Here is a 27,831-nt window from a genome sequence, read left to right as displayed (position 1 = left end):
TGTTGATACAGGACCTCCCACCCCCACCGTTTGTCAACCAAGCATGTAAATTCGGAGCTATACGGAGCCCTTCGTTTTGTTATAAAATTTGGGAGGCACACAGCGATGTACGGAGCTCGATTTAACCTCCGGTGACTCTGCAATTGCGTTAAACTCTCCGTATGGAGCCTCCGGAAAGCATCCCCGGAGCAAGCATAAATGGGCTTTTAGGCGATTTCATGAGCATGTTGTCTAGACTGATGGCAGACACCACAAATAAACTGTTGAGTAGGGTCTAAGCTACAACATGAAAAAGTTTTTAAAGTGTTTTTAGATATAAAGGTTAAAGAAATTTTATTAAATGTTTTTCTAGAAAGCTTCTAAACGATATACATTTATTTTTCAGTGATAACTACATGGATGTCTCATGGTGTGGTGGGGTATGCAAAATGGATCAACTTTGAGTACCTATCTATTTAATGATATGGCATTAGTCCAAAAAGTCACTGCGTACTTCTACAATGGGCAAATACTTTATATATAGTGTGTGGCCACCCCTTCAAATGAGTGGATTCATCCATACCCGTTGCTGACGGGTATATAAAATCAAGCACACAGCCATGCAATCTCCATAAATAAACATTGGCAGTGGAATGGCCTTACTGAAGCTCTCCGTGACTTTCAACGTGGCACCGCCATAGGTTGCCACCTTTCTAACAAGTCATTGGGTCAAATTTCTGCCCTGCTAGAGCTGCCCCTGTCAACTTTAAATGCTTTTATTGTGGAGTGGAAACATCTAGGCGCAACAACAGCTCAGCTGTGAAGTTGTAGGCCACACTAGCTCACTGAACAGGACTTTCAGGTTGCTGAAGCGCCTAAAAATGGTCTGTTCTTGGTTGCAACACTCACTACTGAGTTCCAAACGGCATCTGGAAGCAATGTGGAAACACGTTCTCTGAAAAATGTCGCCGACAGATAGGGCAGCAGTGCATCTAGCTCCTAGGCAACATTGCAGTATTTTGATTGAACTGATTCGAGGCTAATTCAAAACACCGCCTGCAGAGAAGAGGTATTCGAAGTGGACTTGTATTCTGACTCAGGAGACGCGCACACTTTCAACCGCTTCCAAGTAAATATGAGTATATTACTCGCTAATTTTCAGTCATCAGGGAATGTAACGTACTCTGTCTCACAGAAACATGGCGCTCTCGGGATATACTGTCTGACTCTGTACAGCCAGTTGGGCTCTCAGTTCATCGCGCAGACAGGACTAAATATCTCTCTGGGAAGAAGGGCCAGGGTCTATGTTTCATGATTAATGGTGTGGTGTGATTGTGATAACTTACAGGAACTCAAGTCCTTTTGGTCACCCGACTTAGAATACTTCACCTTCACATGCTTGACCGCATTACCTCCCTTGAGAATTATCTTGTGTCATCATCACTTCCGTATCTATTGCCCCTCAAGCCAATACCACGACGGCCCTCAAAGTACTTCACTGGACTTTATGTAAAGTGGAAGCCACATATCCTGAGGCTGCATTTATTGTCGCTTGGGATTTTAAATTTTTGTTGTTGTTGAGGATAACGCTACGGAAGTTCTACCAACACATTGACTGTAGTACTCGTGCTGGTAAAACACTTGACCACTGCTATTCTCTCTTCCGGATTGCCTACGGCAGGGCCCTCCCCCTTCGGCAAATCAGACTACAATTCCATTTTGCGACCCCCTTCCTATAGGCAGAAACTCAAATAGGAAGTAACCGGTCTAAGGTCTATTCAACGCTGGTCTGACCAATCGAAATCCATCTTCAAGATTGTTTTGATCACGTGGACTGAGATATGTTCCGGGTAGCCTCTATGAATAACATTGCCGAATATACTGATGCGGTGACTGAGTTTATCAGGACGTGTATAGGAGATGTTGTTCCCAGTGTGACTAACACCTACCCTAAACACAAATCGTGGATAGATGGCAGTATTCCCGCAAAACTGAAACCGTGAATCACTGCATTTAACCATGACGAGGTGACTGGGAATATGGCAGAACACAAACAGTGTAGTTATTCCCGCCGCAAGGCAATAAAACGGGCATAACATCAGTATCGAGACAGTGGAGTCGCTATTCGATGGTTATATATTTTTGATTTGCACATCAGCTAGCCGTTCATGTAGGTAGACTTGGATGACATGACATGTACCAGAGATGCCACACCCATCTAGCTTTGACTCGCCTCCCCCTTATCTGGCTTCCAAACACAAAAGCGCCATTGAAGCTGTAATCTCATTTTTTAATAAATTAGTTCCTGGTTTGATAAAAGGCTGTTTTTAACACTTATTTGCTCTAATTTGTCAATGGGGATAAGTTGGGCTACTAACATCTTACTGTGGACTCGTGGATACAATATGTGGAACATTCCTTTAACAACCTACCTTTTTGCTCCTTGCTAAAACAAGCAAGGTGAACGAGCCTTCCGTTGCCAAATCAACACCCCCCTCCCTGCAGCGGCAACACACATTAGAAATAGAATGAATAGCACGTGCATGGGACCTCTAACCCTGGCACTTTGATTGGTAAACTTACGGGTACAATCTCAATGGCTGCCTGTTGTAAATGCAGTAATTTTCATGGTAACTTGAATGAGCCTTCTACATTATGTTAAAGGTCCAATGCAGCTGTTTTCATCTCAATATCAATTAATTTCCGGTTAACAATTTAAGGGTGAGTTTGTAAATTCACTCTGGCCATCTACTCCGATTTCAGGGCACTCTAGTCTGAGTGAGCACAGAATAGCTGATAAATTTACAAATGCTCGGTAAACGTTGGCAAAAAATAATTGTTGCCAGCATCACAGTTAGTCACCGATGCTCTGGATAACATGAAAACAGCCTAACGACCTCTACTAGGGTGTGTAAAATGGTCAGTGAGGTGTTCTCTAATTTGTTTGGAACTAACTAGCCAACATTAGCCAGTTAGCTTGGGCGCTTGACTGCCGTTGTGAGGTCGGAATGATCCGATCAACACTACTCCTCGACCAGTGTCCAGTGTGCGCTCTGAATGCTCCGAATTTACGAACTGACAATCTGCAACAATCTGAATTTACAAAGGCCCAGAGGACAGTCTGAGGGCACTCTGGCGCTCCAGATTGAATTGACGAACACACCCTAAATACCTTACTATGATTTGTTTTCAATTAAAATGGTCAAATATAAACATATAGCTTCTTAGCCAAGGGCAATTTGTCAAGCAATAATTTTTGGTTATTACAGTGACCGTGGTCTTTTGGCTGGCCAATTTAGTCACCCCAAAATTTCCTTCACTGTCATAGCCCTGCCAAGAGAGGATGCAGTGTAGGCCTAGATTGTTTATTTTCATGGTTATAACTTGAACTGGTATGATTTGTTAGTGTCTCGTGACAGATGTATGTAGGTTTATTCGGATTAAAGAGGGTTCTAAACAGGGACACCTTGGCACCCTATCTATTTATATATGTACATAAACTTTTCAATTTACATTAGCAACGGACTTTCATGTGCCGAGAGTTTGGGTATTTGGCAACGGAGTTTCTTGCACTGCGGTTTAAAATGTATCGTACATATCCCAGTAACGTTAGCCAGTGGCTAAGCCTGCGTACAACAATCCTATTGAACTATGCAAGCAACTTTTCATTTGAACTATATTACATTCTTGAATAATGCAACCCAAAACCACATTACGCTCTTGAATAATGCAGCAATTCACAAGCATGTGCGTTTTCTCTTCCGTACACTAAAGGCCATTTACTACTAGCTCACCTTAGCCTATCAAATTAATTATTTAGCTACCCCTCATACGAATATTAAAGTTGTCGGTCTACCTTACAACATTGGAACAAACCAAGCTTCAATTTGATCAATATCATGCAAATCGTTACATGTGGTAAAAGCTAATTGGGACAGAAAACGTGGGTAATTCACTGCGAGTTGACATCAGCCAGTCATAGTGCACAGCTGACTGTTATATTTTTTTTCATAAAGATACGATGATAATTTCAGAATGTAATAGGCTGTGAACATTTAAAGCAAGTCTGAAATATAAGGAAAATGTCTACATTTGAGCTGTTTCAAAAACATTGCTCTTCTAGTTTTACTGTAGGAGTGTTGGGCTCAATGAGACACTTCTGTTTACACTGCCCTGCTCGGGGGGGGGACTCGAGGAAGGCTTTCCCGTGACCTCCGGAGGTGACGAGTTTACATTACAGTAATGTCTCTGGAGAATCGATAACTCTCAAATCTCGTCAATGTAAAAAGAGCCTGAGTGCAGGCCTTGGTCATAGACTGCCCTATAGCAAAACATGACCAGATACCTGTGCATTCCCTTTGAAAAGAAGTGTAAATACCTCTCGAGTTGAATTCCTCTATTTGTATGTTTTCAGGGAGCGAGATGCCTTGACATTATCAACCTGTTTGTTTTCAGACCGGTGTCTGCTACTGCCGCTGCATAAACAGCCCGGCTTGCATGAGGCCTTTTTTGTGATATTTGTTGGCAAAATGGTTGGTTTGTTTGTTGCTACAATTCTGATATTTTGCATGGCAGTATGCAATGATTTTGTCCAATTGATTGTGAAAATGCACTGACGAGGGAAGAAATTTGTTGACATGTGGCTTGATTGAACCATATTATGCGGTAAATGTGTGATGATTGGTTGAAATTGCGAGCCCTCTTTTTTTACTGTGGCAATAATATTGTAATGATTTGACTTTTTTATGCGGAAATAGTGCATTGATTAGTCAAATTTGTAATACCTCGCATAGCCTAATTTTATGTCTCATTGCATGTGACTTATGACCTGATATGCTGCCAGAATAGCCCTTCTCAACCATGATAAATGACACCCTATTCCTTATATGAGCCTTGGTCAAAAGTAGTGGACTATAAAGGTAATAGGAGGCCATTTTGGATGCAGCTCCAGGCTAGCCTGAGTCCACTACTAATGCAGTTTGACCAGAAACGGGCTGCGTAGAAGTGTGTGTGTGTCTCCAATGAGGTCTTTTGTGTCTTTAGCACCTTATCAGAAATGATAACAGGCAGTTTACCCACTGTTCATAGGACGTCATTGAAAATAAGAATTTGTTCTTAACTGACTTGCCTAGTGTCCCTTAATCCATTGATAATGTGTGTGTTGCTATTGCTCCACTTTGTTAAAGGACAGAAGTGTAACATTGGTTAATGTGGCTGACGCTTTAAAACGCATTTAACTTTTGTTAATTTTTTTTACATTTGTTTTATGGATTTGAGATGTGAACTATTGTGATTTATTATTATTTTTTAATTATTTTTATTTTTTTGCAGTGGTGACTCAATGTCTGCAGAGTCACTGTCCTAACCTTCACCTGTATGTGAGCCAGAACAAGGTTCATTGTGGAGCCAGCTAGGTTTTTAGCAAGCAGCCAAGTGCCGGGCCCTAAAGACAGAGGTCGGAAAAGGATACGGCTCTTTAGTAGTCCAAGTGTGTATAACGTGTGTATGTGTTTCTTTGTAGTGGACTCCTGACTAACTGTCTAGGAGCTGTGTGGAACATTTCAGTGCTCCTGTCCTCTACACGTGTTCACGTTAGGGTATTTTTAGCCTGGCTCCCAGGGTCCTTTGGCCGTGTCTGTGTCTGTCGGCTTGTTGTGTTCCTTTTAGACTTACATTCCTCCCCCTCCCTTGGCTCTCTCACTGTCCTCTACAGTTGTACAGAGTGGAAGGAGTAAGGCTGGGCGATTTTTGTTATTTTCTATATATATATATATATATATATGCATTTAGATTGAAAAATAATAATAATTCTAAATGCCTATATCGCAGAAGTTTTTAAAAGTTTGCATTTATGTCCGCTTGTTCTCATGTTGTATTTTTGGTCTCGTCTCTTTCGATTCTCTGTGCTGTGTGCACCTTCCCATTTACACCAGAGATCTGTATATTATGTCCTCGCCTTAACCTCTTCGATATAGGGGGCGCTATTTTAATTTTTGGATGAAAAGTGTTGCCATTTTAAACCAGATATTTTGTCAAGAAAAGATGCTCGACTATGCATATAATTGACAGCTTTGGAAAGAAAACACTGACGTTTCCAAAACTGCAAAGATATTGTCTGTGAGTGCCACAGAACTGATGTTACAGGCGAAACCCAGATAAAAATCCAATCAGGAAGTGCCCTGAAACCGCCTCATGCCAATGACTCCTTATATGGCTGTGAATGAGCTATGAATGAGCTTACGTTTTCCACATTTGTCCCAAGGTGTCTACAGCATTGTGACGTCTTTTTACGCATTTATGTTGAAGAATGGCTGTAAGGGACCATATATGGCATGTGGTCACATGGTGTCGCCCGCAGAAAACCTTGCGTAAAATACTGAGGTAGCCAATTTTCCAATCGCTTCTTATGAGAAACCAACTGCCTCGACGGATATATTATGGAATACATATGTTAAACACCTTGAGGATGGATCCTAAACAACGTTTGATGTGTTTCTGTCGATATTATGGAGCAAATTTTGAAAAAAGTTTGGCGTTAATAGTTTAAGTATTTTTCGGTCTATTTCTCAGCCAAGCAGGATGAACAAACGGGAGCTATTTCGCCTACAAAAATAATATTTTTGGAAAAAAGATTGCTAGTCGCAAGAAGTTAACAATGGGTGTCGTTTAGATCCAAGCTTAGATCCAAAATAAGCCCATAGAAATGCATTGGCTTTATTTTGGACAGAGGTTACCGAGAGTGCTTTGCCTCTTCCTCTATGGTTTACACACACACCAAGACCTTTTCCACAGATAGAATAATGAGACTGATATTTCACCTGATGCATAAATGTGAAGCATCCGTTTGGCGTTTCCTCTCACTACCATACTTGGTAGTAAGAGGAAGCCCAGTGGCCGGCAGTGGGAGAAGATGGAGCGAGATGGATTTTTGGCCGACATTCTGCACATTTTCTTATCAATGAAACATTTGAACTCTATAAAGTTTTCTGTTTCCAAAACTAGAATCTGTAACAGAGTGCACTGATTTTGGTGGAATTTCCATAATTATTTATAGAGATTACTTTGTTTAGGACGAGTGCACAAGGTAGTGGGCGTTTTCCTAATGAATAACTTTATGCACAAATTGTCCTCGTCCTCTTCTTGGCATTTGCTAGCTAGCTTGTCCCAAGGAGATCTATTGGGTTAGATTAAACAAATCTTTCCCTTCCCCCTGACTCTCACACCAACAAAGTTGAGAGGTCAACTCTTTGAGCTGTTTCAACTTGCTCTTTGCATTTGAAGTTTGGTCCAACTGAATTGGTCACATGGACAAAACACACACACACACACACACACACACACACACACACACACACACACACACACACACACACACACACACACACACACACTGAGACATTATTTTACTGTAATAGAGAACTTTTTTAACGATACCCATTTTATGTCTCAACTAACTCAAATTGCTTGTAGAGCAGACACTACTAAAACGAGAGAATCCAAATGAATGCTCCGTTTGTTGCGTGCAGCATTTGGGTGCCACGTACTGCTAGAAGCATTTTTACCAAAGACTGTTATAATAGCTGTTTGATAAATGTGCAATAAGCCTAAAACATTATTATATAATGAATTGGCAACGAGAAATAAGGTAGGCCACTTTTATTTCAACATCTGAACAAAGTGGGCAGACTAACTTGCTTTTCAAACAGTTGAAGACAGAAGTTATGGGTAGGTAACATGGGGGCCCCTCAGGGGTGCGTGCTCAGTACTCTCCTGTACTCCCTGTTCACTCATGTCTGCACGGCCAGGCATGAATCCAACACCATTAAATTTGTAGATGAGACAACAGTGGTAGGCCTGATCACCGACAACGATGAGACAGCCTATAGGGAGGTCGTCAGAGACCTGACTGTGTGGTGCAAGGACAACAACCTCTCCCTCAATGTGATCAAGACAAAGGAGATTGTGCTCTACAGGAAAAGGAGGACCGAGCACGCTCCTATTCTATTCGATGGGACTGTAGTGGAGCAGGTTGAGAGCTTCAAGTTTCTTAGTTTGTTGGTGATGTGGACACCATCATGGTCCAAGCACACCAACATAGTCGTGAAGAGGGCACGGCAAAACAATTCCCTTCTCAGGAGACTGAAAAGATTTGGCCTGGGTCCTCAGATCCTCAATAGGTTCTACAGCTGCACCATTGAGAGCATCCTGACGGGTTGCATCACTGCCTGGTATGACAACATTTCGGTCTCCAAATGCAAGGCACTACAGAGGGTAGTGCGTATGGCCCAGTACATCACTGGGGCCAAGCTTCCTGCCATCCAGGACCGCTATACCAGGCGGTGTCAGAAGGCCCTAAAAATTGTCAAACTCCAGCCACCCTAGTCATTTGACTTCTCTCTGCTACCACATGGCAACCAGTACTGGAGCACCAAGCTTAGGAGTGCCACCAGATGAAGATCATCAAAGGTAAGTGATTAATTTTAATGCTATTTCTGACTTTTTTGAGCCCTCTCCTTGGCTGGAAAATGGCTATGGTTTTTGTGGCTAGGCACAGACCTAACATAATCTTGTTGTGTGCTTTCGCCGTAAAGCCTTTTTGAAATCTGCCACAGCGGTTGCATTAAGGAGAAGTTTATCTTTAAATGCATGTTAAACACTTGTATCTTAGATCAATGTTTATGATGAGTATTTCTGTAATTTGATGTGGCTCTCTGCACTTTCAGGGGATGTTTGTTTCCGACCATGCATTTCTGAACACAACGCGCCAATGTAAACTGAGATTTTTGGATATGAACTTTATCGAACAAAACATACATGTATTGTGTATCATGAAGTCTTATGAGTTCCATCTGATGAAGATCATCAAAGGTTAGTGATTAATTTAATCGCTATGTCTGATTTTTGTGAGCCCTCTCCTTGGCTGGAAAATGGCTGTATCGTTTTCTGAGACTAGGCGCTGACCTAACATAATCGCATGGTGTGCTTTCACCGTAAAGCCTTTTTGAAATCGGACACTGTGGTTGGATTTACAAGACGTTTATCTTTAAAATGGTGTATAATACTTGTATGTTTGAGGAATGTTTTGATTTTGGCACCTTGCAATTTCATTGGCTGTTGTCGAGGTGGGACGCTAGCTTTACGGCGAAAGCACACCATGCGATTATATGAGGACAGCACACAAAAGCATTAACATTTTCCAACCAGGCAGATGCGCCACGATTGTCAGAAATAACAATAAAATAAATCTTACCTTTGAGGATCTTCTTCTCTTGGCACTCCAAAAGGTCCCAGCTACATCACAAACGATCATTTTGTTCGATAAAGTCCTTCTATATGTCCCCCAAAACTCTATTTAGCTGGTGCGCTTCATTCAATAATCCACCGGTTTCCCTCCTTCAAAATGCATACAAAATTAATCAAACAACGTTTATAATCAAGCCTCCGGTACCCTAATATGTAAATAAATGATAAAATTTATGACTGAGAATCGTTATTGTCATTACCGGAGATAGCTCAGTTGGTAGAGCATGGCACTTGTAACGCCAGGGTAGTGGGTTCGATCCCCGGGACCACCCATACGTAGAATGTATGCACACATGACTGTAAGTCGCTTTGGATAAAAGCGTCTGCTAAATGGCATTTATTATTATTATTATAAACAGCAAAGTACGCACATTCACCAGAACGCATAACAAACACTACAGCCAAAACGGGAGCCACTTAGAAAAACTACAAGTTCTAGCTCATTTTTCCAAAAACAAGCATGAAACTCTTTCTAAAGACTGTTGACATCTAGGGGAGGCCCTAGGAAATGCAATCTGGGAGGTAATTCCCTTAATATTAAAAATGACAGCCATAGGAATCAATGGTGGGCTGAATTTATTTTTTTTTCTGGATGGTTTGTCCTCTGGTTTTCGCCTGTCATATCAGTGCTGTTATACTCGCAGACATTATTTTAACAGTTTTTGAAACTTTAGTTTTCTATCCAAGTCTACCAATTATATGCATATACTTCTGGGCCTGAGTAACCGGTAGTTTACTTTGGGCATGCTTGTCATCCAGACGTCAAAATACTGCCCCCTAACCCAAAGAGGTTAAACCTATGGGTTTAACCTTCTGAATTAATTATTTAAATTGAAGATGGAAGCAGCCTCTTAATGAATTCTGAGATCAATCTGTTATTACTATTATTATTATTATTATTATTAATCCTGCATTACAATTCTATAAAAACCCTTAGATATTCTGTGTTTTATTTACAGTAGTGATGGACAGCTTGAGGCATTTTGTTTTTCACAAGTAACAGCCTGTGAATTCAGTAAACAACATTTCCAGGATGGGCTATTAGCAGAACAATTAGACTCTTCAACCTTTTAGAAAAGGGTAGTCTAATAGCTGGCTCCTGTAGATGTGAGGGGGGGGGGGAAATCCCCCGAACTTGCAATGTATTAGGTACTATAAGTTTTACATTGTCAACTCCACCTCATACAACTACAAAGTGTCAGTTTAAGCATATACTGAACATAATTTGTTTTCGTTTAATAAAATAATGATAAAGATACTTTCAAAATGCTGATGTTTGTTTATTTCAACTGGCAGCAGGACAATAGGGAATAAATAACACTGAATGACAGAGTATGGGGGACTGATCTTGATAAATCAATTTTATTGATTTTATTTGATTTATTTATTTGCAAATGTTAGGATTATTTTATTCTTCGCTTGCAGTCACTTAGTAGTTTAAGCATACAGTACTCTCGACCAGTCCCTTGTACAGCGCTGTATTTTCCTTTCTGAAACCCTTAATTAAATCGCTTTTAGCCTTGATTGTAAAATTAATCAGATGATGCATTGGTCCAGGGCCAGGTGGTATTGGCGGAGTTTGACGCTTTGAAGAGGGAGAGGGACGAGATGGGAGTCACAATCCATGCCAGGCATACCTGTGACCTCTGGAACTCCACCTCCTGTTTGTGGACAGTGTGTCCTTGATGGGCAAGAAGCCATCCACCCTTGATGGGCTATCAGCTGGACAATGGACTCTTGCTGAGTTTAGGGACTTTAAATGTACACTATTACATTTTTGTGAAGCATGTCTCTTCTCCCATATCTTTTGTGTAGCCCACTAAATGCGCTTTTTTTCTAACTACATCTGGATGGATCCATAGCGAATTACTATGGGAATATCACTTAGGCCTAAAGAACATCGGCTACCAGTACAGTAAGAAATGCATTTTTGTTTTTCTTGGAATAGAAAAACCATATTATTCATCAAATTAAGTTGCATTTCTAAAAATCAACCCCATATAGTCTGTTCTATTCCAGGCTCCCTTTGACTCTTAGGCCTACAGTGCCATGTCATTTCTAACTTAGCTTCTCAAAGATGCCCTTTGGTGGGCAAACTAGCACTAACTACCATTAATGGCAACAATGGCTGACACTTAAATAACGTGCCATAGAATTGAGGCAGTCCACAAGCTGTGCTGCAATACAACACAACTTTTAAAGGAATAACCACTGTAGATCAGAACTCCTACTCCCCTGGACAGCGGAGTCAATCACCACCTTCCGGAGACACCTGAAACCCCACCTCTTCAAGGAATACCTAGGATAGGATAAGTATTCCCTCTCACCCCCCCTTTAAGATTTAGATGCACTATTGTAAAGTGACTGTTCCACTGGATGTCATAAGGTGAATGCACCAATTTGTAAGTCGCTCTGGATAAGAGCGTCTGCTAAATGACTTAAATGTAATGTAAATGACTGAAGTTTTATCTCTTGGTTTGGCATAAACTCTTCAGAAATTGTAACCTGCTGCAGAGATTCAATAGGAGAAATGTAGCTTTATTCACATCACAGGCATAATTAGATTTGAATTACATGATTCAGTTGGATTGTTAGGAAGGCATACAGAACAGCAGTGGCTCCAGTTCAGAATGGATTTGGCTTCTTTCTCAGCAGCTCCATGCTCTGGTTTCCTTTACACACACACACACACACACACACACACACACACACACACACACACACACACACACACACACACACACACACACACACACACACACACACACACACACACACACACACACACACACACACACACACACACACACACACAACCCTCCCTTGATGTATCAGAACTGAAAATAGATTAGCTCCAATAAGCAATTGATCTTTTCACCAGCGCCTGTGGTAGCAGAATTATTGTTTTGGTATTATGGAATGTTTCATCCTTCTACAAAGACAGACATTCCATTGTGTTGTGGAGGAATCTAGATTTTCTTCCACGCAGATGTGGTTTTTAACTCTATCATGCCTGGGTCGTCATGAGAACGGAAACGCTGGGTAATCTAAAACGGGGAAAGACAAGTCACGGAGGAGACAGAAAAGGAGATTAAAAGGGAGAGGATTATCTTTATAGACTCAAGCTATTTCTAAACCATCTGTGCTCATTTAACAAAAAAAAATCTTCCCACTAGCTAGTTTAGATAGATGACCAGATGTAGTCTGACTTCCATCTGGTACCCTCCCTTCTCCCATCTGCCCCGCTGTCTGTCTTTACTTCCTCAGCTGTCTGACCCGGTGTACCCTCTGGAAAAATGTGTAGCAGTGGGGGTTGGGAAGGAGGGTACCAGGTGGAATGCTATTGTATGCTATTAGCAATAAGCATTATCACCTGTAGCCCAACTGATGCACCGTAGTGGCTCTAAATAAATAGGCTTTAGCATGGGTTTGCCTATATGTTTTTACCCTATTGGGCTAATCATTAGCCAGATCTCAAATGTGATCTTTTAAAATTCATCAATCTAACTATTAATGTCTGAAAACTTGCATAATACGTGACTATAATTGTAGGCCTACCTGTTAGGGTGACTGCTACACACCCCCTGCCTGTACTTCTCACAGAAACCACTATGTCCCCCTCAACACTTTCCCTGGTTGCCACGACTCCTGCGCAATTAAAAATGTAATGGTTCTCATGACAAATTATTTTGAGGTAGGGTGGCATTTAGCCTACAATTGACCCGTGATACATTTAGCCCTACTCTTCCCTTACTCTTCCCTATGTGCTCATGGTGAATTGCAGAGCGGTAACCTGCTTAAAACTGGGTTTAAAATGGTGCAGTTCATGCATATTTAGGAGTTGAGAAAAAACATGACTTATTTATTTTTCATTTTCTTTGCAGAGCTATAGTAAATGTGGACTGTTCTAGCATCTTCAAAGTGCGCCATGTGTTCATGGTCCTTTTTTTGGCGTGGTGGCAATGATTTTGAATTAGCGCAGCGCCACAGCAAAATGACTGCAGCGGAAACACTGGTCTGACCACAGTTCAGGCTAGCCACCAGGTCCTAAAATGAACACCCGTTACCTGCCAACTGCAGGTAGATTTATGCTAGGAATGTCTAATTCACCAGCCACATTGATGGGTGGTCACACTCTGGGTATTTCATAAAAATAGTCAAGTATGGGCACTAGTGCACGTTGTGATTTATAGCCAAATAAATGCTGCAGTAGCTGTTTTTAAAAAGCATTTCTGACATTTTGTTTCATATTTGGTATTGCACAAAAATCCTAATTGTAACTGTAGCTATCCCACCTTGCACAGCAACACTGCCCGTCTTGGGGCCTACGAGCATTGTGAGTGAAGTGCAGTCTAATTTACTTAAGTCTACTGAAGTGAGACTTATTCCTTTTAAAAAATATATTTACATTGTTTTCACAAGCTAGGTTGCTTTTCAATGTTTTTCAATGCTTCCACTGCTAGCAAAAAGAGACAGTCGGCCTGTACTAGTGAGATTCTCACAGGCACAGGTGATGTCATTAAATTGAGCATTATACTACATTATTTCTTAGTAATACATTTCTTGTTTTTCGAAACATTAAGGATGCTCATCACTTATATTCTAAAAAAAGTGTTTATGATAGGAAAAAAAACATTTGGGCTTTTACATTTAAAAACAAAATCTACCTGACAGTGTTTGGTATACAGTGTTTTTAGATTTAGGCACTGCAAGCTACCGTGGGCTAAAATTGACTTTACCTCTTCTTTACCTCTACTCAACTCTCACTCTAGGGCTGCATCTGAATAGTATTCAACAGATTCCTGTCCTCGTCCCCCGACTGTCCTTCATTGTTGATTTGAGCAAGATTTTTTTATTTTATGTACAGTGTTAGGTAGAGGCTTGAAGGAGATTTCAAAAGTTTCCTTTGGAAGAGGATGACTGACTTCATGTCCATTGATTGGCCTAGCTATCCTTCCTCTCCAGTTGTTTGCACCATCTCTCACACCACAGTCCTTTGCCTCTCCCTCACCCAGCCTATAGTCCTTTACCGTCTGTGAGATATGAGGTAAGAGTCCGAAGTTCAGGCCTGTACCAGGAGCTGCCCATTATGTGTACTGACCACTGCTATCCAGAGGGAAAAGGTCCTGCCTGCCCTGTGGTTCCCTGTTGAACCATGCTGGAAGGAACAATACAGCTGTGTACTACAGACAGACACACACTCCCCTCTTTGTCTCTTACTGTTCATCTCTCCGCATTTCCCCTGTTGTGGAATCTCTAGTGTTCTCAAACTGGTGTCTGTGGGGGTACTGCAGGGGGTCTGTTGCCAGATCTGTTTTTATATATAGTATTTATATTAGAGGTCGACCAATTTTTTTCAACACTAATACCAATTTATTGGAGGACCAAATAAGCCGATACCGACTAATCAGCCGATTAAAAAAACAAAACAAAAAAACAATGTATATATATTTTTACATGTTTTTATTTGTAATAATGACAATTACAACAATACTGAATTAACTTATTTTAACTTAATATAATACATCAATAAAATCAATTTAGCCCTATCACCTGTAGCCCAACTGATGCACCGTAGTGCAACAACAAGGAACTTTGGTCCCAATGAGGACCCAGCCGAGAAGAGATCAGCATCCGACGAGCTTCTCCTTCACGTCTCTATGGATTAAAATTAAAAAATGTACACTTCTTTGACGATCACCTCACATCTCGTGTGTTTCACCTTGACAACAGTGATGGTAAAGAGCGTACCTGTGTTACGCATGTATGTATGCATGTATGCATGTATGCATGTATGCATGTATGCATGCATGTATGCATGTATGCATGTAACAGGAGAAGGTCAATCTGGGAAATGTATATGTTCACTTCTATTTCACTTCTAAAAGTGTGAGGGGAAAATCCAAGATGTAGAACAGAGCAGTGGTCCACGAAGACTGTTAACAGAAATGAGACATGTTCAATTTGGTTTAAATAATGCAAAAACAAAAGTGCAATATTGCAAAAGTGCAATATGTGCTTTGTAAGAAAGCTAACGTTTCAGTTCCTTGCTCAGAACATGAGCACATATGAACACTTTAACATGAGTCTTCAATATTCCCAGGTAAGGATTTTTAGGTTGTAGTTATTATAGGACTATTTATTGGACTATTTCCCTCTATACAATTTGTGTTTCATTAACCTTTGACTATTGGATGTTCTTATAGGCACTTTAGTATTGCCAGTGTAACAGTATAGCTTCCGTCCCTCTCCTCGCTCCTCCCTGTGCTCGAACCAGGATCACATCGACATCAGCCACCCTCGAAGCAGCTGTACCCATCGCTCCACAAAAGCCACGGCCCTTTTGCAGAGCAAGGGGAACAACTACTCTAAGTCTGAGCGAGTGAGGTTTGAAACGCTATTAGCGCGCACCCCGCTCACTAGCTAGCCATTTCACATCGGTTACACCAGCCTAATCTCCGGAGTTGATAGGCTTGAAGTCATAAACAGCGCAATGCTTGAAGCATTGCGAAGAGCTGCTGGCAAAATGCAGAAAAGTGCTGTTTGAATGACTACTTACGAGCCTGCTGATGCCTACCATTACTCAGACTGCTCTATCAAATCATAGACTTAATTATAACATAATAACACACAGATATGAGCCTTGGGTCATTAATAGTTTCCGGATTCTATCATCTCGAAAACAAAACGTTTTATTCTTTCAGTGATACGGAACCGTTACGTATTTTATTTAACGGGTGGCATCCAAGTCTAAATATTCCTGTTACATTGCACAACCTTCAATGTTATAATTATGTAGAATCTGGCAAATTAGTTCACAACGAGCCAGGCGGCCCAAACTGTTGCATATACCCTGACTCTGCATGCAATGAACGCAAGAGAAGTGACACAATTTCACCCGGTTAATATTGCCTGCCAACCTGGATTTATTTTAGCTAAATATGCAGGTTTAAAAAATATATACTTCTGTGTATTGATTTTAAGGAAGGCATTGATGTTTATGGTTAGATAGTCGTGCAGCGATTGTGCTTTTTTCCGCAAATACGCTTTTGTTAAATCATCCCCCATTTGGCGAAGTTGGCCGTCTTTGTTAGGAAGAAATATTCTTCACACATTTCGCAACGAGCAAGGTGGCCCAAACTGCTGCACATACCCTGACTCTGTTGCTAGAGAGGTAACACATTTTCCCTAGTTAAAATAAATTAATGTTAGCAGGCAATATTAACTAAATATGTAGGTTTAAAAATATATTTGTGTATTGATTTTAAGAAAAGCATTGTTTATGGTAAGATACACGGAGCAACGACAGTCCACCGCATCGATTATATGCAACGCAGGACACTAGATAACTACACATGGTTGTAATTACTAGTTTAACTAGTGATTATGATTGATTGTTTTTTATAAGATAAGCTTAATGCTAGCTAGGAACTTACCTTGGCTTCTTACTGCATTCGCGTAACAGGCAGGCTCCTCGTGGAGTGCAATGTAAAGCAGGTGGTTAGATCGTTTGACTATAAGGTTGCAAGATTGAATTCCCTAGCTGACAAGGTACAAATCTGTCGTTCTGCCCCTGAACAAGGCAGTTAACCCACTGTTCCTTGGCCGCCATTGAAAATAAGAATGTGTTAACTGACTTGCCTAGTTAAATAAAAGTGTAAAAAATAATCGGCCAAATCGGGGTCCAAAAATACCGCTTTCTGATTATGAAAACTTTTAATCGGCCATTCCGATTAATCGGTCGACCTCTAGTGGAAAGGGATAGGTGGAGACCGGATGAAGGGAGTTTTACCATTGAAATAGAATGGATGTAGCCTTATTATAAAATCTACATTAATGACATGCAGAGAATGAGTTGGTGGCAGTAAAAGTTGTTAAGAATGTAGGCGTGCACAAGGACATTTTGGAGCATAAAAAATACAAGGTAATAAAGCTAGACTCCATAATTTTGCTATGTGTACTGGTGTTCCTAAATATAAAAAAATATGTCAAAGAGCAAAATATTTTGGCCCTTATGTGACTAAAATGCATGCACTGTAGGGCCCTGCTTTAGAATTGGATTGCCTTATTCTATGAATTCCACTCGTTCTCATTTTGTAAGGTTTCGTTCCATGTATATTCCAGTATTGTTTATGTAGAGTGATGTTTAATTGATCAGGCTAGCTCTACATCAAACATGTTCTCATAATAGGCTTATATTTAGCCACTGTCCTCTGTACTGTATGTTGTCTATTTACACAGGCCTATTTGTTCTAGTATCGGCTATATGTTTGTCTCTGGACTGTACTGTGGGCGTGTGTCCGACAACACGCTTGTGTGTGTTCCTTGTCCTGAAATCCCCTCTTACCTCCTTTACCTTTCATACAGTTTCACGGTCACACCACTGTGTGTGTGAGAGCGTTTTTGTCCTTGATCTCTAATCTGCATACTGTCCCTGATCTCACCAGCTCTCTGTCTGTACAGTATCTTATGCTGTTTGTGTGCCGCTCTGTCTTTGTGTGTCTAACTCTCTCTCCCTCGTCCTGACCTGAATGAAGATGAAAAGGACGTGTGTCTGACTGTGTCCCTATACTGTGTCTAACCGCCTTTGTCTCGTGTGTCTGTTTCAGACCTGATCCACTGCACCAATGAGATGAACGTCTCTGTACCCCAGCTGGCAGACACACTGTTTGAGAGAACAGCCAATAGTAGCTGGGTGGTGGTTTTCAAAGCCCTCATCACTACACACCACCTCATGATGTACGGCAATGAGGTGAGTGGAACACACACACACACAGGCATGTAGCCTAGCAGTTAGAGCATTTGGCTAGAATAAAGCATATATGCCTAGGCTATTGTAAATAATAATAAATAAATAAATTGCAAATATAAAATTGTAGCAGTGCCAAATTTGTCTCAACTGTAAAAATTTAGCACAACAGAGCCACAGTCATCAATAGAAAAAGCAAGCATTTTAACACAGAGTCTGCATATTACCAGGAAGGCCCTTGTTAAATAGCCTAGGACAAGCATCTTATCTGATATGAAGCCTGCTTCAAAACCAAATGGTACATATTCACAAAAGTAGATGGTGATTGTTCAATTATATTTTTTGTTTAAACAAAATTAAAGGACTGAATTTGGAATGTCATTTTTGTGAGTGCTGAGCGTGTTTATTTAAAAGAAAAGTGGAGCGGTGTGCGAAGACCGCTCTGTGAGCGATGAGTGGGGTTTCCCACCAGGTGGTTGGTTTGAATTTAGTAAATGCTGTTATTAAATTAAATGTTTTACTCCAAGTAATCCAACAATGTCTATGCCGCCATCTTTTCTAATTCAAATCTTGTGCCGCATGTCATGAGAGCGACTCAGAAATCAAGCTTTGCGTTGAGTGACACTCGACCTGGCTCGACGTGCAGGACTGTCCTCTGGCCTGGTGAGTTTTTTGGAAATCCTCTGGGCCAGTTGATCATCCCCGTCAATAACCCCCACCAAACAGCTGGTTGTTGCGTGGAGCGTTTTTTTCGAAGACTGACAGTGGTAGGGGTATGGAAAGCAGTAGGACGTTATATCTACCAGTAAATGCTAAGACAAGAATGGGTATGCAAACCAGGTATTTAAAAAGTTAGTCTTGGTCTTATTTGTGATACACAATTCGGTCATGAAATAACCTAGCTTAAAAATCTGACATTTTCTCTAGGCTTTTTGTTCCTTGAAAAGCCATTGATGTTATGGTAACCGATTTTGAAGTTCTACTGCTCTAATATAATATTCTGTGATTTTAATTTCTGATCAGTTAGAGAGAAGCAGCCTCTTTTGTTTGTTTCCCGGCTGTTTCAATTTAAAGAGGCTGCGAATTTTCGCAGCTTTTTGTTAAAAATCGCACAATTTCAACGTCCTGCTACTCATGCAAGGAATATAGTATATGCATATGATTACTATATGTGGATAGAAAACACTCTGAAGTTCATACAACTGGTTAAATCATGTCTGTGACTATAACAGAACGTGTTTAGCAGGCAAAATCCCAAGGAAAACTGTTCACAAAAAAAACCTAAAAAACAGCCATCTGCCAGTCTCTGTATTGTCTATGGCAAGGGAAAATAGATGGCGACCAGTTTACAATGCCTACAGCTTCCACACGATGTCATTACAGTACTGTCATTTGCTTTGAAGTTAATCCTTGGTCAGATGAGAAATAGGCACTTCCTGTAATCAAGTACACAGCAGGAAGTTTTGAGAGAGAGAAAATGGACCATTATTTCAAAACGTGCTGCTATTGAATACAGATCGCCCCGTAATCAATTTGATCGATTATTAACGTTTACTAATACCTAAAGTTGGATTACAAAAGTAGTTTGAAGTGTTTTGTCAAAGTTTATAGGCAACTTTTTTAATAAAAAAAAATGACGTTGCGTTTTTGAAAGCAGTTTTTTCCTGATCAGACGGGCTTCATAAATGGACATTTTGGGTATACATGGATGGATTTAATCGAAAAAAAGACCCAATTGTGATGTTTATGGGACATATAGTAGTGCCAACAAAGAAGCTCGTCAAAGGTAATGAATGTTTTATATTTTATTTCTGTGTTTTGTGTAGCGCCGGCTACGCTAATCATTCTGTTTACGTCCCCTTTCGGTATTTCGGGTGTTGCATGCTATCAGATAATAGCTTCTCATGCTTTCGCCGAAAAGCATTTAAAAAATCTGACATGTTGACTAGATTCACAACGAGTGTAGCTTTAATTGAGGACCCTGCATGTATGTTTTAATGAAAGTTTGAGTTGTATCGAGTACTATTAGTTGTCACTCTGGAATTTCGCTGATGTTGATCCCTGTACAGGGACAGCAGCCCTAAGAAGTTTAAGGGTGTTGCGCTAGTCTGTTGCTAGCCATGTGCGGTTATTATGAGCAAGACCAAATCGAATGCTGACTTCAACTTGGTTTTCCATGCAAAGTGTTCCATGACAAAGGGAAACCTGGTTTTTGGTCACTTTCTGATTTTAAAACGTGATACAATAACCCTTCAATATCTCCGGAACATCTCCAATGGCGAGACTAGCTACCACATGGGCAGACTTCATTAGTATGTTTGTGTCAGGAGCATGCTGTCAATGCATAATGCCATTGTGTAGGCCTATTGAGAAAATGTATTCTTTGTTGTAATGCATACTTTTTTTGCATACATTTTTTCTATAGGCTATTACAATAATTAAATATATATATATTTAGGTCCTTAAATATATACCATGTAGGTCCATGAAGAAGTACTTAAGTCCTTGAATTTGATTTGCCAATGTCTGCATGAACCCTGTACTGTCTATTTGCTCAGCCTGCTAATGATAGATAAAATCACCTACTATTGAAATTATGCACGCATCATTCGCTTTCCAGTCATATCTTGACCCGAAACTGCATTTAAAATTTTAAAAAATTCATTCGGCCCAGTAGCTCTGTTGGCACTGACCCGGTGTGCCACTGGCAAATTTAACTGAATGTCAGCCTGCCTTGATCAATGAGAAGATTTAAATGAGAAAATTTGAAATAGACAAGATGGCTGCATATCCATTGTTGGATTACTTCATGGAGCAAAAAATAAGCAAATCATTTTCAAAATTCAAACGAACCACGTGCAACTAGCCATGGAAGTTTTAAAAGACATGCGTTGTCTTCCAAGTCGGGAATTGAGGAAGTATTGCCAAGTAAAGGTTGGTCGAAATGTCTCTGTGCTATGCTTTACACTACCTCAGTAATAACGCCCATCTGCTGGAACAGTAGTAATGGTCTGGCTGGGCAATATTTTGAACCGCTATTGGCAGCATTGTGCTGTAAAGTTTTAGTCCAACGAGCCAAAATCAATATGCCTCATTCTTCACCTGCTCTTTTCTCTCTGACCTAACCAGTTATTTCTTCATCTTGCTCCTTTTTTCTCTCTCGCTCCTTTTTTCTCTCCCTTTCCCTCCAGCTCTCTTCTCCCCCATCTGAGATTTTCTCTATAAAGCTCAGCCAAGAAACAGTCCCATGCATTCTTTGGGGAGTGTGTTGTAATGCCGAATTAATGAGCAGTCAATATCTTATTGGATCAAGGGGTGTTTTCCTGTTGTACACGGAAATGTATGTGCACACTTCTACCATGGCTAGTGGGGTGTGTGTGTACAGTCCTCTGAGTGTTTGTCCCAGTCGTCTCCTGTGTGTGTGTGTGTGTGTGTGTGTGGTGAGTGTAGACAGACCTTTTTGTACCAATGCAAACATATGACAATAAGCATGACAGAATCAGACCGAGAACCATGGCTGGCTGGGCATGAGGGAGGACACTGTTAAAGTGCTGATGCTAAGCACATGCTCCTTCCTACCTTGAGGAGGGGGGGGGGGCGGCGTAGTGAATGTGTGTGTTGCTGAGGGAAAGACATATAGTGTGCGTATGTTATATACTAACACTATATGAGTCATTTCCCTGCTGTCCCAGATACTGAATGGACCGTTCTGCCTCAGTGACGGCACTGGAAGAGTGTCAGTACTACTAATAACCCTCAGAGTGAATGGAGGAGAAATGGAGAAAAGGATGGGAGTGAAAGGAAGTGAAGGAGGGAGGGGGAAAGAGGCGAGGGAATGAATTGAGAGAGAAAGGTACATAGCGCGAGGGGATTGATTGAAGGGGAGAGAGCGAAAAGAGAGTCTGAGGAAAGCGATGGTGAGAGACAGGAAGAGATAGAAGGGGGAAGAGTGTCTGAGAAATAAAGAAAGTGCTGTAGAAAAGTGCTGACAGTGAGTGTTGTCAGAGGGGAGACTGAGGAGAACTCTGAGAATCTGTTATTGTGTACGTGGAGGGTCAGACTGACTCTAATGGAGGTCACCAAGCACAATCATCTAGTGACCTTGAGCAAATTGCGTACTGAATAATAGGGTGGATACACAGTGGTGTGTACAGGAATGATGAGTCAAGAGGATACCCTTGTCCTTCACAGATAAGCAAACACGCATCTCTTAACCTCTCTAGGTTATGCGTCCCACCTGGCCAACTTCCAGATTGCAGAGTGCCAAATTTAAATACAGAAATACTCATTATAAAAAATCATTACCTAGGTTTAAAGATGAACTTCTTGTGAATCCAACCACGGTCAGATTTACAAAAATGCTTTACGGCGAAAGCATTCCTTACGATTATTTGAGAACATAGCCCAGCAGACAAATCATTACAAACAGTAACCAGCCAAGTAGAAGAGTTGCACAAGTCAGAAATAGAGATCAAATTAATCCCTTACCTTTGATGATCTTCATAATGTTGCACTGAGAAGACATTAATTGACTCAATAAATGTACCTTTTGTTCGATAGTCTCTCTATATGCAAAAACCTCAGTTTTGTTTGTTTTCTTCAGTAATCCACAGGCTCAAATGCAGACAAAAAAATCCAAATTGTATCCATAAAGTTCATAGAAACATGTCAAACGATGTTAATTCAATCCTCAGGTTGTTTTTAGCCTAAATGATCTATAATATTTCAACCGGACAATAATGTCATCAATATAAAAGGTAAACAAGAAAGGCACTCTTGGCACGAAAAAGCTCTGTGACAGGACACGGGTCCACTCATTCAGACTGGTCCTACTACTTATCAGAATACAAGCCTGAAACAATTTCTAAAGACTGACATCTAGTGGAAGACATAGGAACTGCAATTTGAGTTCTAAAGTCAATGGATACGGTAATGGCATTGAATAGAAAAAAAATACAAATAAAATAAAAAGACTTCCTGAATGGATTTTTCTCATGTTTTCGCCTGCCAAACTCACAGACACTATTTTAGAGTGTTTTATATCCAAATCTACCAGTAATATGCACATCATATATTCTGGGCCTGAGTAGCCGGCCGTTTAATTTGGGCATACTTTTCATCCAAAATTCCGGATGCTGCCCCCTACCCTAGAGAAGTTAAGGCGTCAGCATGCTTCAGTTCAGCTAAGATACTTTAGTATATTTTGTGTATGTGGGCACCCCTTCATATTAGTGAATTTGGCTATTTCGGCCAAACGCTTTGCTGACAGGTGTATAAAATCAAACTCACAGCTATGTAATCTCCATAGACAAACATTGGCAGTAAAACTGCCTTACTGAAGAGCTCAGTGACTTTCAATGTGGTATCGTCATAGGATGCCACCTTTCCAACAAGTCTGTTCCGCACCTTTCTATCCTGCTAGAGCTGCCTCGGTCAACTGTAAGGGCTGTTATTGTGAAGTGAAAACGTCTAGGAGCAACAGCGGCTCAGTGTTAGGCTACACAAGCTCACAGAACGGGAATGCCGAGTGCTGTAGTGCGTAAACATTGTCTGTCCTCGGTTGCAACGCTCATTACTGCTTTCCAAACTGCCTCTGGAAGCAACGTCAGCACATTAACTGTTTTTCGGGAGCTTCATGAAATGGGTTACCGTGGCCTAGCAGCCGCACACAAGCCTAAGATCACAATGCCAAGCGTTGTCTGCAGTGGTGTAAAGCTCGCTGTCATTACACCCTGGAGCATTGGAGTGATGAATCACACTTCACTATCTGGCAGTCTGACGGACGAATCTGGGTTTGACGGATGCCAGGAGCACGGTATCTGTTCCAATGCATAGTGCGGTGGAGGAGGAATAATAATCTGTGACTGTTTTTCCGTGGTTCGTGCTAGGTGCCTTAGTTCCAATGAAGTGAAATCTTAACGCTACAGCATACAAAGACATTGTAAGATGATTCTGTGCTTCCAACTTTGTGGCTAGATCTGTGTGGAAGAACTTCAATGGCCTGCACAGAGCCCTGACCTCAACCCAATCGAACATCTTCAGGATGAATTGGACGGCTGACTGTGAGCCAGGCCTAATGGCCCAACATCAGTTCCCGAACTCACCAATGCTCTTGTGGCTGTCCCCGCAGCAATGTTCCAACATCTAGTGGAAAGCCTTCCCAGAAGAGTGGAGGCTGTCATAGCAGCAAAAGGGGGATCAACTCCGTATTAATGCCCATGATTTTGGAACGAGACGTTTGACAAGCAGGTCTTCAAATGTACATCACTGTATTCTAGCACGAGATTGCTGCATACAGTTATTTTGGATAGTTATATGAGGGGAGTTACACATGTTTGTACATGTAACAGTATAATTTTAAACCGTCCCTTCGCCCATACCCGGGCGCGAACCAGGGACCTTCTGCACACAACGACAACTGTCACCCACGAAGCGTCGTTACCCATCACTCCACAAAAGCCGCGGCCCTTGCAGAGCAAGGGGAAACACTACTTCAAGGTCTCAGAGCAAGTGACGTAACCGATTGAAACGCTATTTAGCGCACACCGCTAACTAAGCTAGCCGTTTCACATCCGTTACACTCACCCCCCTTTTGACCTTCCTCCTTTTTTTCCGCAGCAACCAGTAATCCGGGTCAACAGCATCAATGTAACAGTATACTTTTAAACCGTCCACTCGCCCATACCCGGGCGCGAACCAGGGACCTTCTGCACACAACGACAACAGTCACCCACAAAGCGTCGTTACCCATCGCTCCACAAAAGCCGCGGCCCTTGCAGAGCAAGGGGAAACACTACTTCAAGGTCTCAGAGCAAGTGACGTAACCGATTGAAACGCTATTTAGCGCACACCGCTAACTAAGCTAGCCGTTTCACATCCGTTACATACACACACGCAGCACTTTCACTAGTGTGGGTTCTTTGTCTGTTAGTTAATGTTAGCTAGCTCTAGTTGGCTGCACCTGCTCCAAATCTCCAGTATTTCTCCTTCTCTAGCTTCTTCTCTAACTTCTTTTTAAATGGTGAGCCAGCATTCTTTCAGCACTTTTCTTTCCATGACTGATCAAAATGTGCAATATGTTTGGAACCTTGAATTGCAATACATATTGACTAGTGAGAATCTAAATGCATATCCTGTTTGCTCCCCCTCACCATTTCTACAGGTGTCTCTCTACTACTGAGTAATTCTTCAAGAGTAAATGGGCCGTTGCTTGGTAATCTATAGAGGGGGTAGAAAAAGGTTGTGTATGTAGTGGGGTAAATCAGCGTCACAAGCGGTGAGTCATATTGTTTGGCTGCATCATTCACCCCCTCGTACTGCTCCATCTACCAACGTGTGTGCCTGTTTGTCGTCGTATAGATCAACCTGCTTTGTGACAACAGGAGCCCACACACCATTACCCCCCTGTCACTACTCCTACTACACACAACACCCCCTGTCTCACTGTCCGGTAAACTATTTATAAACACTGTCCATCTCTTTCCCTACCTACACCCTCCGTCTCGCTCTCTACACCCTCTCCGTTTCCCTCTTTTCGTTTTCACTTTCTCCATCTCTTTTACTCTACTCTCTCTGTCTCTTTCACCTCCACCCATTTGTCAGTCAGATATCCTACTACTCTCTCCTACTTCGTCTCACTATCCTCTGACTTAATCAGCGGGCTTCTACGTCATGTGTTTTGTCACTGTGGTGGGAATGAGTGTGTGTGTGATTTGTGTTAAAAGGATTATCACTCAATTGCTGTTGGTTTTTCAGTTAACGTATAACTGCTTTTTGGTTTCCCTGGTAATTGCAAACGTTCCTATTGCCAAAGACACTTCTCTTTCAACACACATTCCTTTCATTCTTTCTCTTATTTGTTTAACTTTATTGAGTCTAGTTACTTTAACAATGCCTTTTGAATCCCACAGACTTGTGTATGGCTGTGAAAAGTACACGGGGGTAGGGATGAAGCAAAGAAGTCTCTAAAGTTGAGGGATTTACCCATCGAGACAGTGGGAGATGGACAGAATGAGAGAGTGGTTGGGGGAAAGCGTTAGCTCTTTCTCAGTTTAGATTCAGTAGATTTATTAATAATGGATAAGGTTTTTCACAGACAGTCGACTGTTATGCTAACATGAATTATTTGAAGGGCGAGCAGACTGCTGCTCCAACTTGTTTCTCCATCGATCTTTATCTGCAGTCTATGGTGTCATAATGCAGTGCTATGGCAGTACATGTAGTGTCTCATGTCTCAACGTTACCTTGATTTCTCATCAATTACTTTCCGAAATAGCATTTGTTCAATAACTATTCATTCATTGTGACAATAATGACACATCATGAGAATGGCTGCAAGTGTTCAGATAAGCATGACATTCCCTTTTTATATCTGTAGACATATCGGCTGATACAATATAGCGCTAAAAGGCCAATATCGGCCAGTTAATATCGATGGACCGACAATATTGGTCGGGCTCCACTCTCGATCTATCTCGCGCTCGCTCTCTCTCTCTCTCTCTGCCTGTCGGCCTGTGTGAACTGCCCTGTTTTAGCCCTGTTTGACACACGTCACATTCCTCACTGCAATAAAGAAACCAAATGTTCCCAAAAAAGAGTGGTGTATTTCCCAAATACATTTCCCTATATAGTGTACTGTACCCTATGAGCCCTGGACAAAATTATTGCACTAAATAGGGAAATAGGGTGCCATTTGGGATGCAGTAAAGGGGGTTAAGAATTTTAACTGCGTGGGCCAATACTTTAAAAACTTTTCTTTGCCACGGGACAAATGCTTAGCCAGACAAATGCACTCACAATCTGCAGAGCACATTTTATCGGCTCTTAATCCAGTTCTTAAAAAAAAAAATGACAACCACTCTTCCTCCCTACTCTGAGAAATGCTGAAGAGAAAATATGATGGATGTTTAGTTTTCCTTCCTTCATTTCATGTTTTCTTAGGAGAGTTCACTCTTTCTAAAAGTAAAGTTTTTCTCGCTCGCTTTCTTCTCTTGACTCCTAAGCACGAGAACACAAAAGCCTGCTAGTTTGTGTGTGTGCTCTGTCGCTGGAAGCGTGTCAGCTGGCGTAGCGTGAATCCCCCGCATTCCGAGATGCTCGGTTAGAACTGGGAACACCAAACTAGATGGGGGAACGTCAGCCTGGGATGTACACGTTCAGGCCTGCTCATGTCTCAGCAGAACGCTCCTCTTTCTGGGAATTCCCAGACAATGTTTTTCATGTGTGTGTGTCCCTCATCCCTGCCAATTGAATCTAGACTATGTTGATATTACACAAGATGGGATTTATCCCAAATGGCACCCTGTGCCCTATATAGTGCACTACTTTAAACAAGAGCCCTGGGACCTGGTCAAAATTAGTGCACTGCATGGGGAATAGGGTGGCATTTGGGACACAATGTATGGGATTTTTCCCACCCTGTTTAGTCAATAGCTGTTTATCTGACCTGAGACTTATGGCGCTTTCTTTTTTCTTCCGTTCTTTCTCTCTTCTCAGCGTCTCATCCAGTACCTGGCCTCTAGAAACACCCTCTTCAACTTGAACAACTTCTTGGACAAAGGTGCTTTGCAAGGTATGGTAAATCTTATACAAACACTCATATAATACTAGTGCATGATTATACACACACTGCTTTGGTCTCAGGTTCTCTCTTGTTTTAGTGGGGTGTGGGAGGTTTTTACTGGAGGGGGGGGGGGGTTCTGTGCTGTTTTTGGTCAAATGAGGATGGTTCAAAGTCTCGGTGGTCTATCTTTTCTCTCTATCCTCTCCTTCCTTTCTCTCCCTCCCAGGTTATGACATGT

The 27,831-nt window shown here is 41.4% G+C and overlaps 1 protein-coding gene across 13 annotated transcripts in view; it reads left to right on the top strand.

The window, feature by feature from the left end:
• Positions 1-27,831, top strand: part of si:ch211-200p22.4 (phosphatidylinositol-binding clathrin assembly protein) — a 60,731-nt gene that overhangs the window by 5,725 nt on the left and 27,175 nt on the right. For all 13 annotated transcript variants that reach the window (XM_046329353.1, XM_046329352.1, XM_046329350.1 and 10 more), the window contains exons 2-4: positions 17,892-18,034; positions 27,527-27,602; positions 27,820-27,831. The exon at positions 27,820-27,831 is cut by the window's right edge and continues 91 nt beyond it. In XM_046329353.1, the coding sequence (XP_046185309.1) occupies positions 17,892-18,034; positions 27,527-27,602; positions 27,820-27,831 (231 nt within the window). The remainder of the gene's footprint in view (positions 1-17,891; positions 18,035-27,526; positions 27,603-27,819) is intronic.

Source organism: Oncorhynchus gorbuscha, linkage group LG25, assembly GCF_021184085.1.
Source record: "Oncorhynchus gorbuscha isolate QuinsamMale2020 ecotype Even-year linkage group LG25, OgorEven_v1.0, whole genome shotgun sequence".
In the NCBI taxonomy this organism is placed as follows: Eukaryota; Metazoa; Chordata; class Actinopteri; order Salmoniformes; family Salmonidae; genus Oncorhynchus; species Oncorhynchus gorbuscha.
Note: the sequence above shows the minus strand (reverse complement) of the source record. Positions and strands in the feature narration are given on the sequence as shown.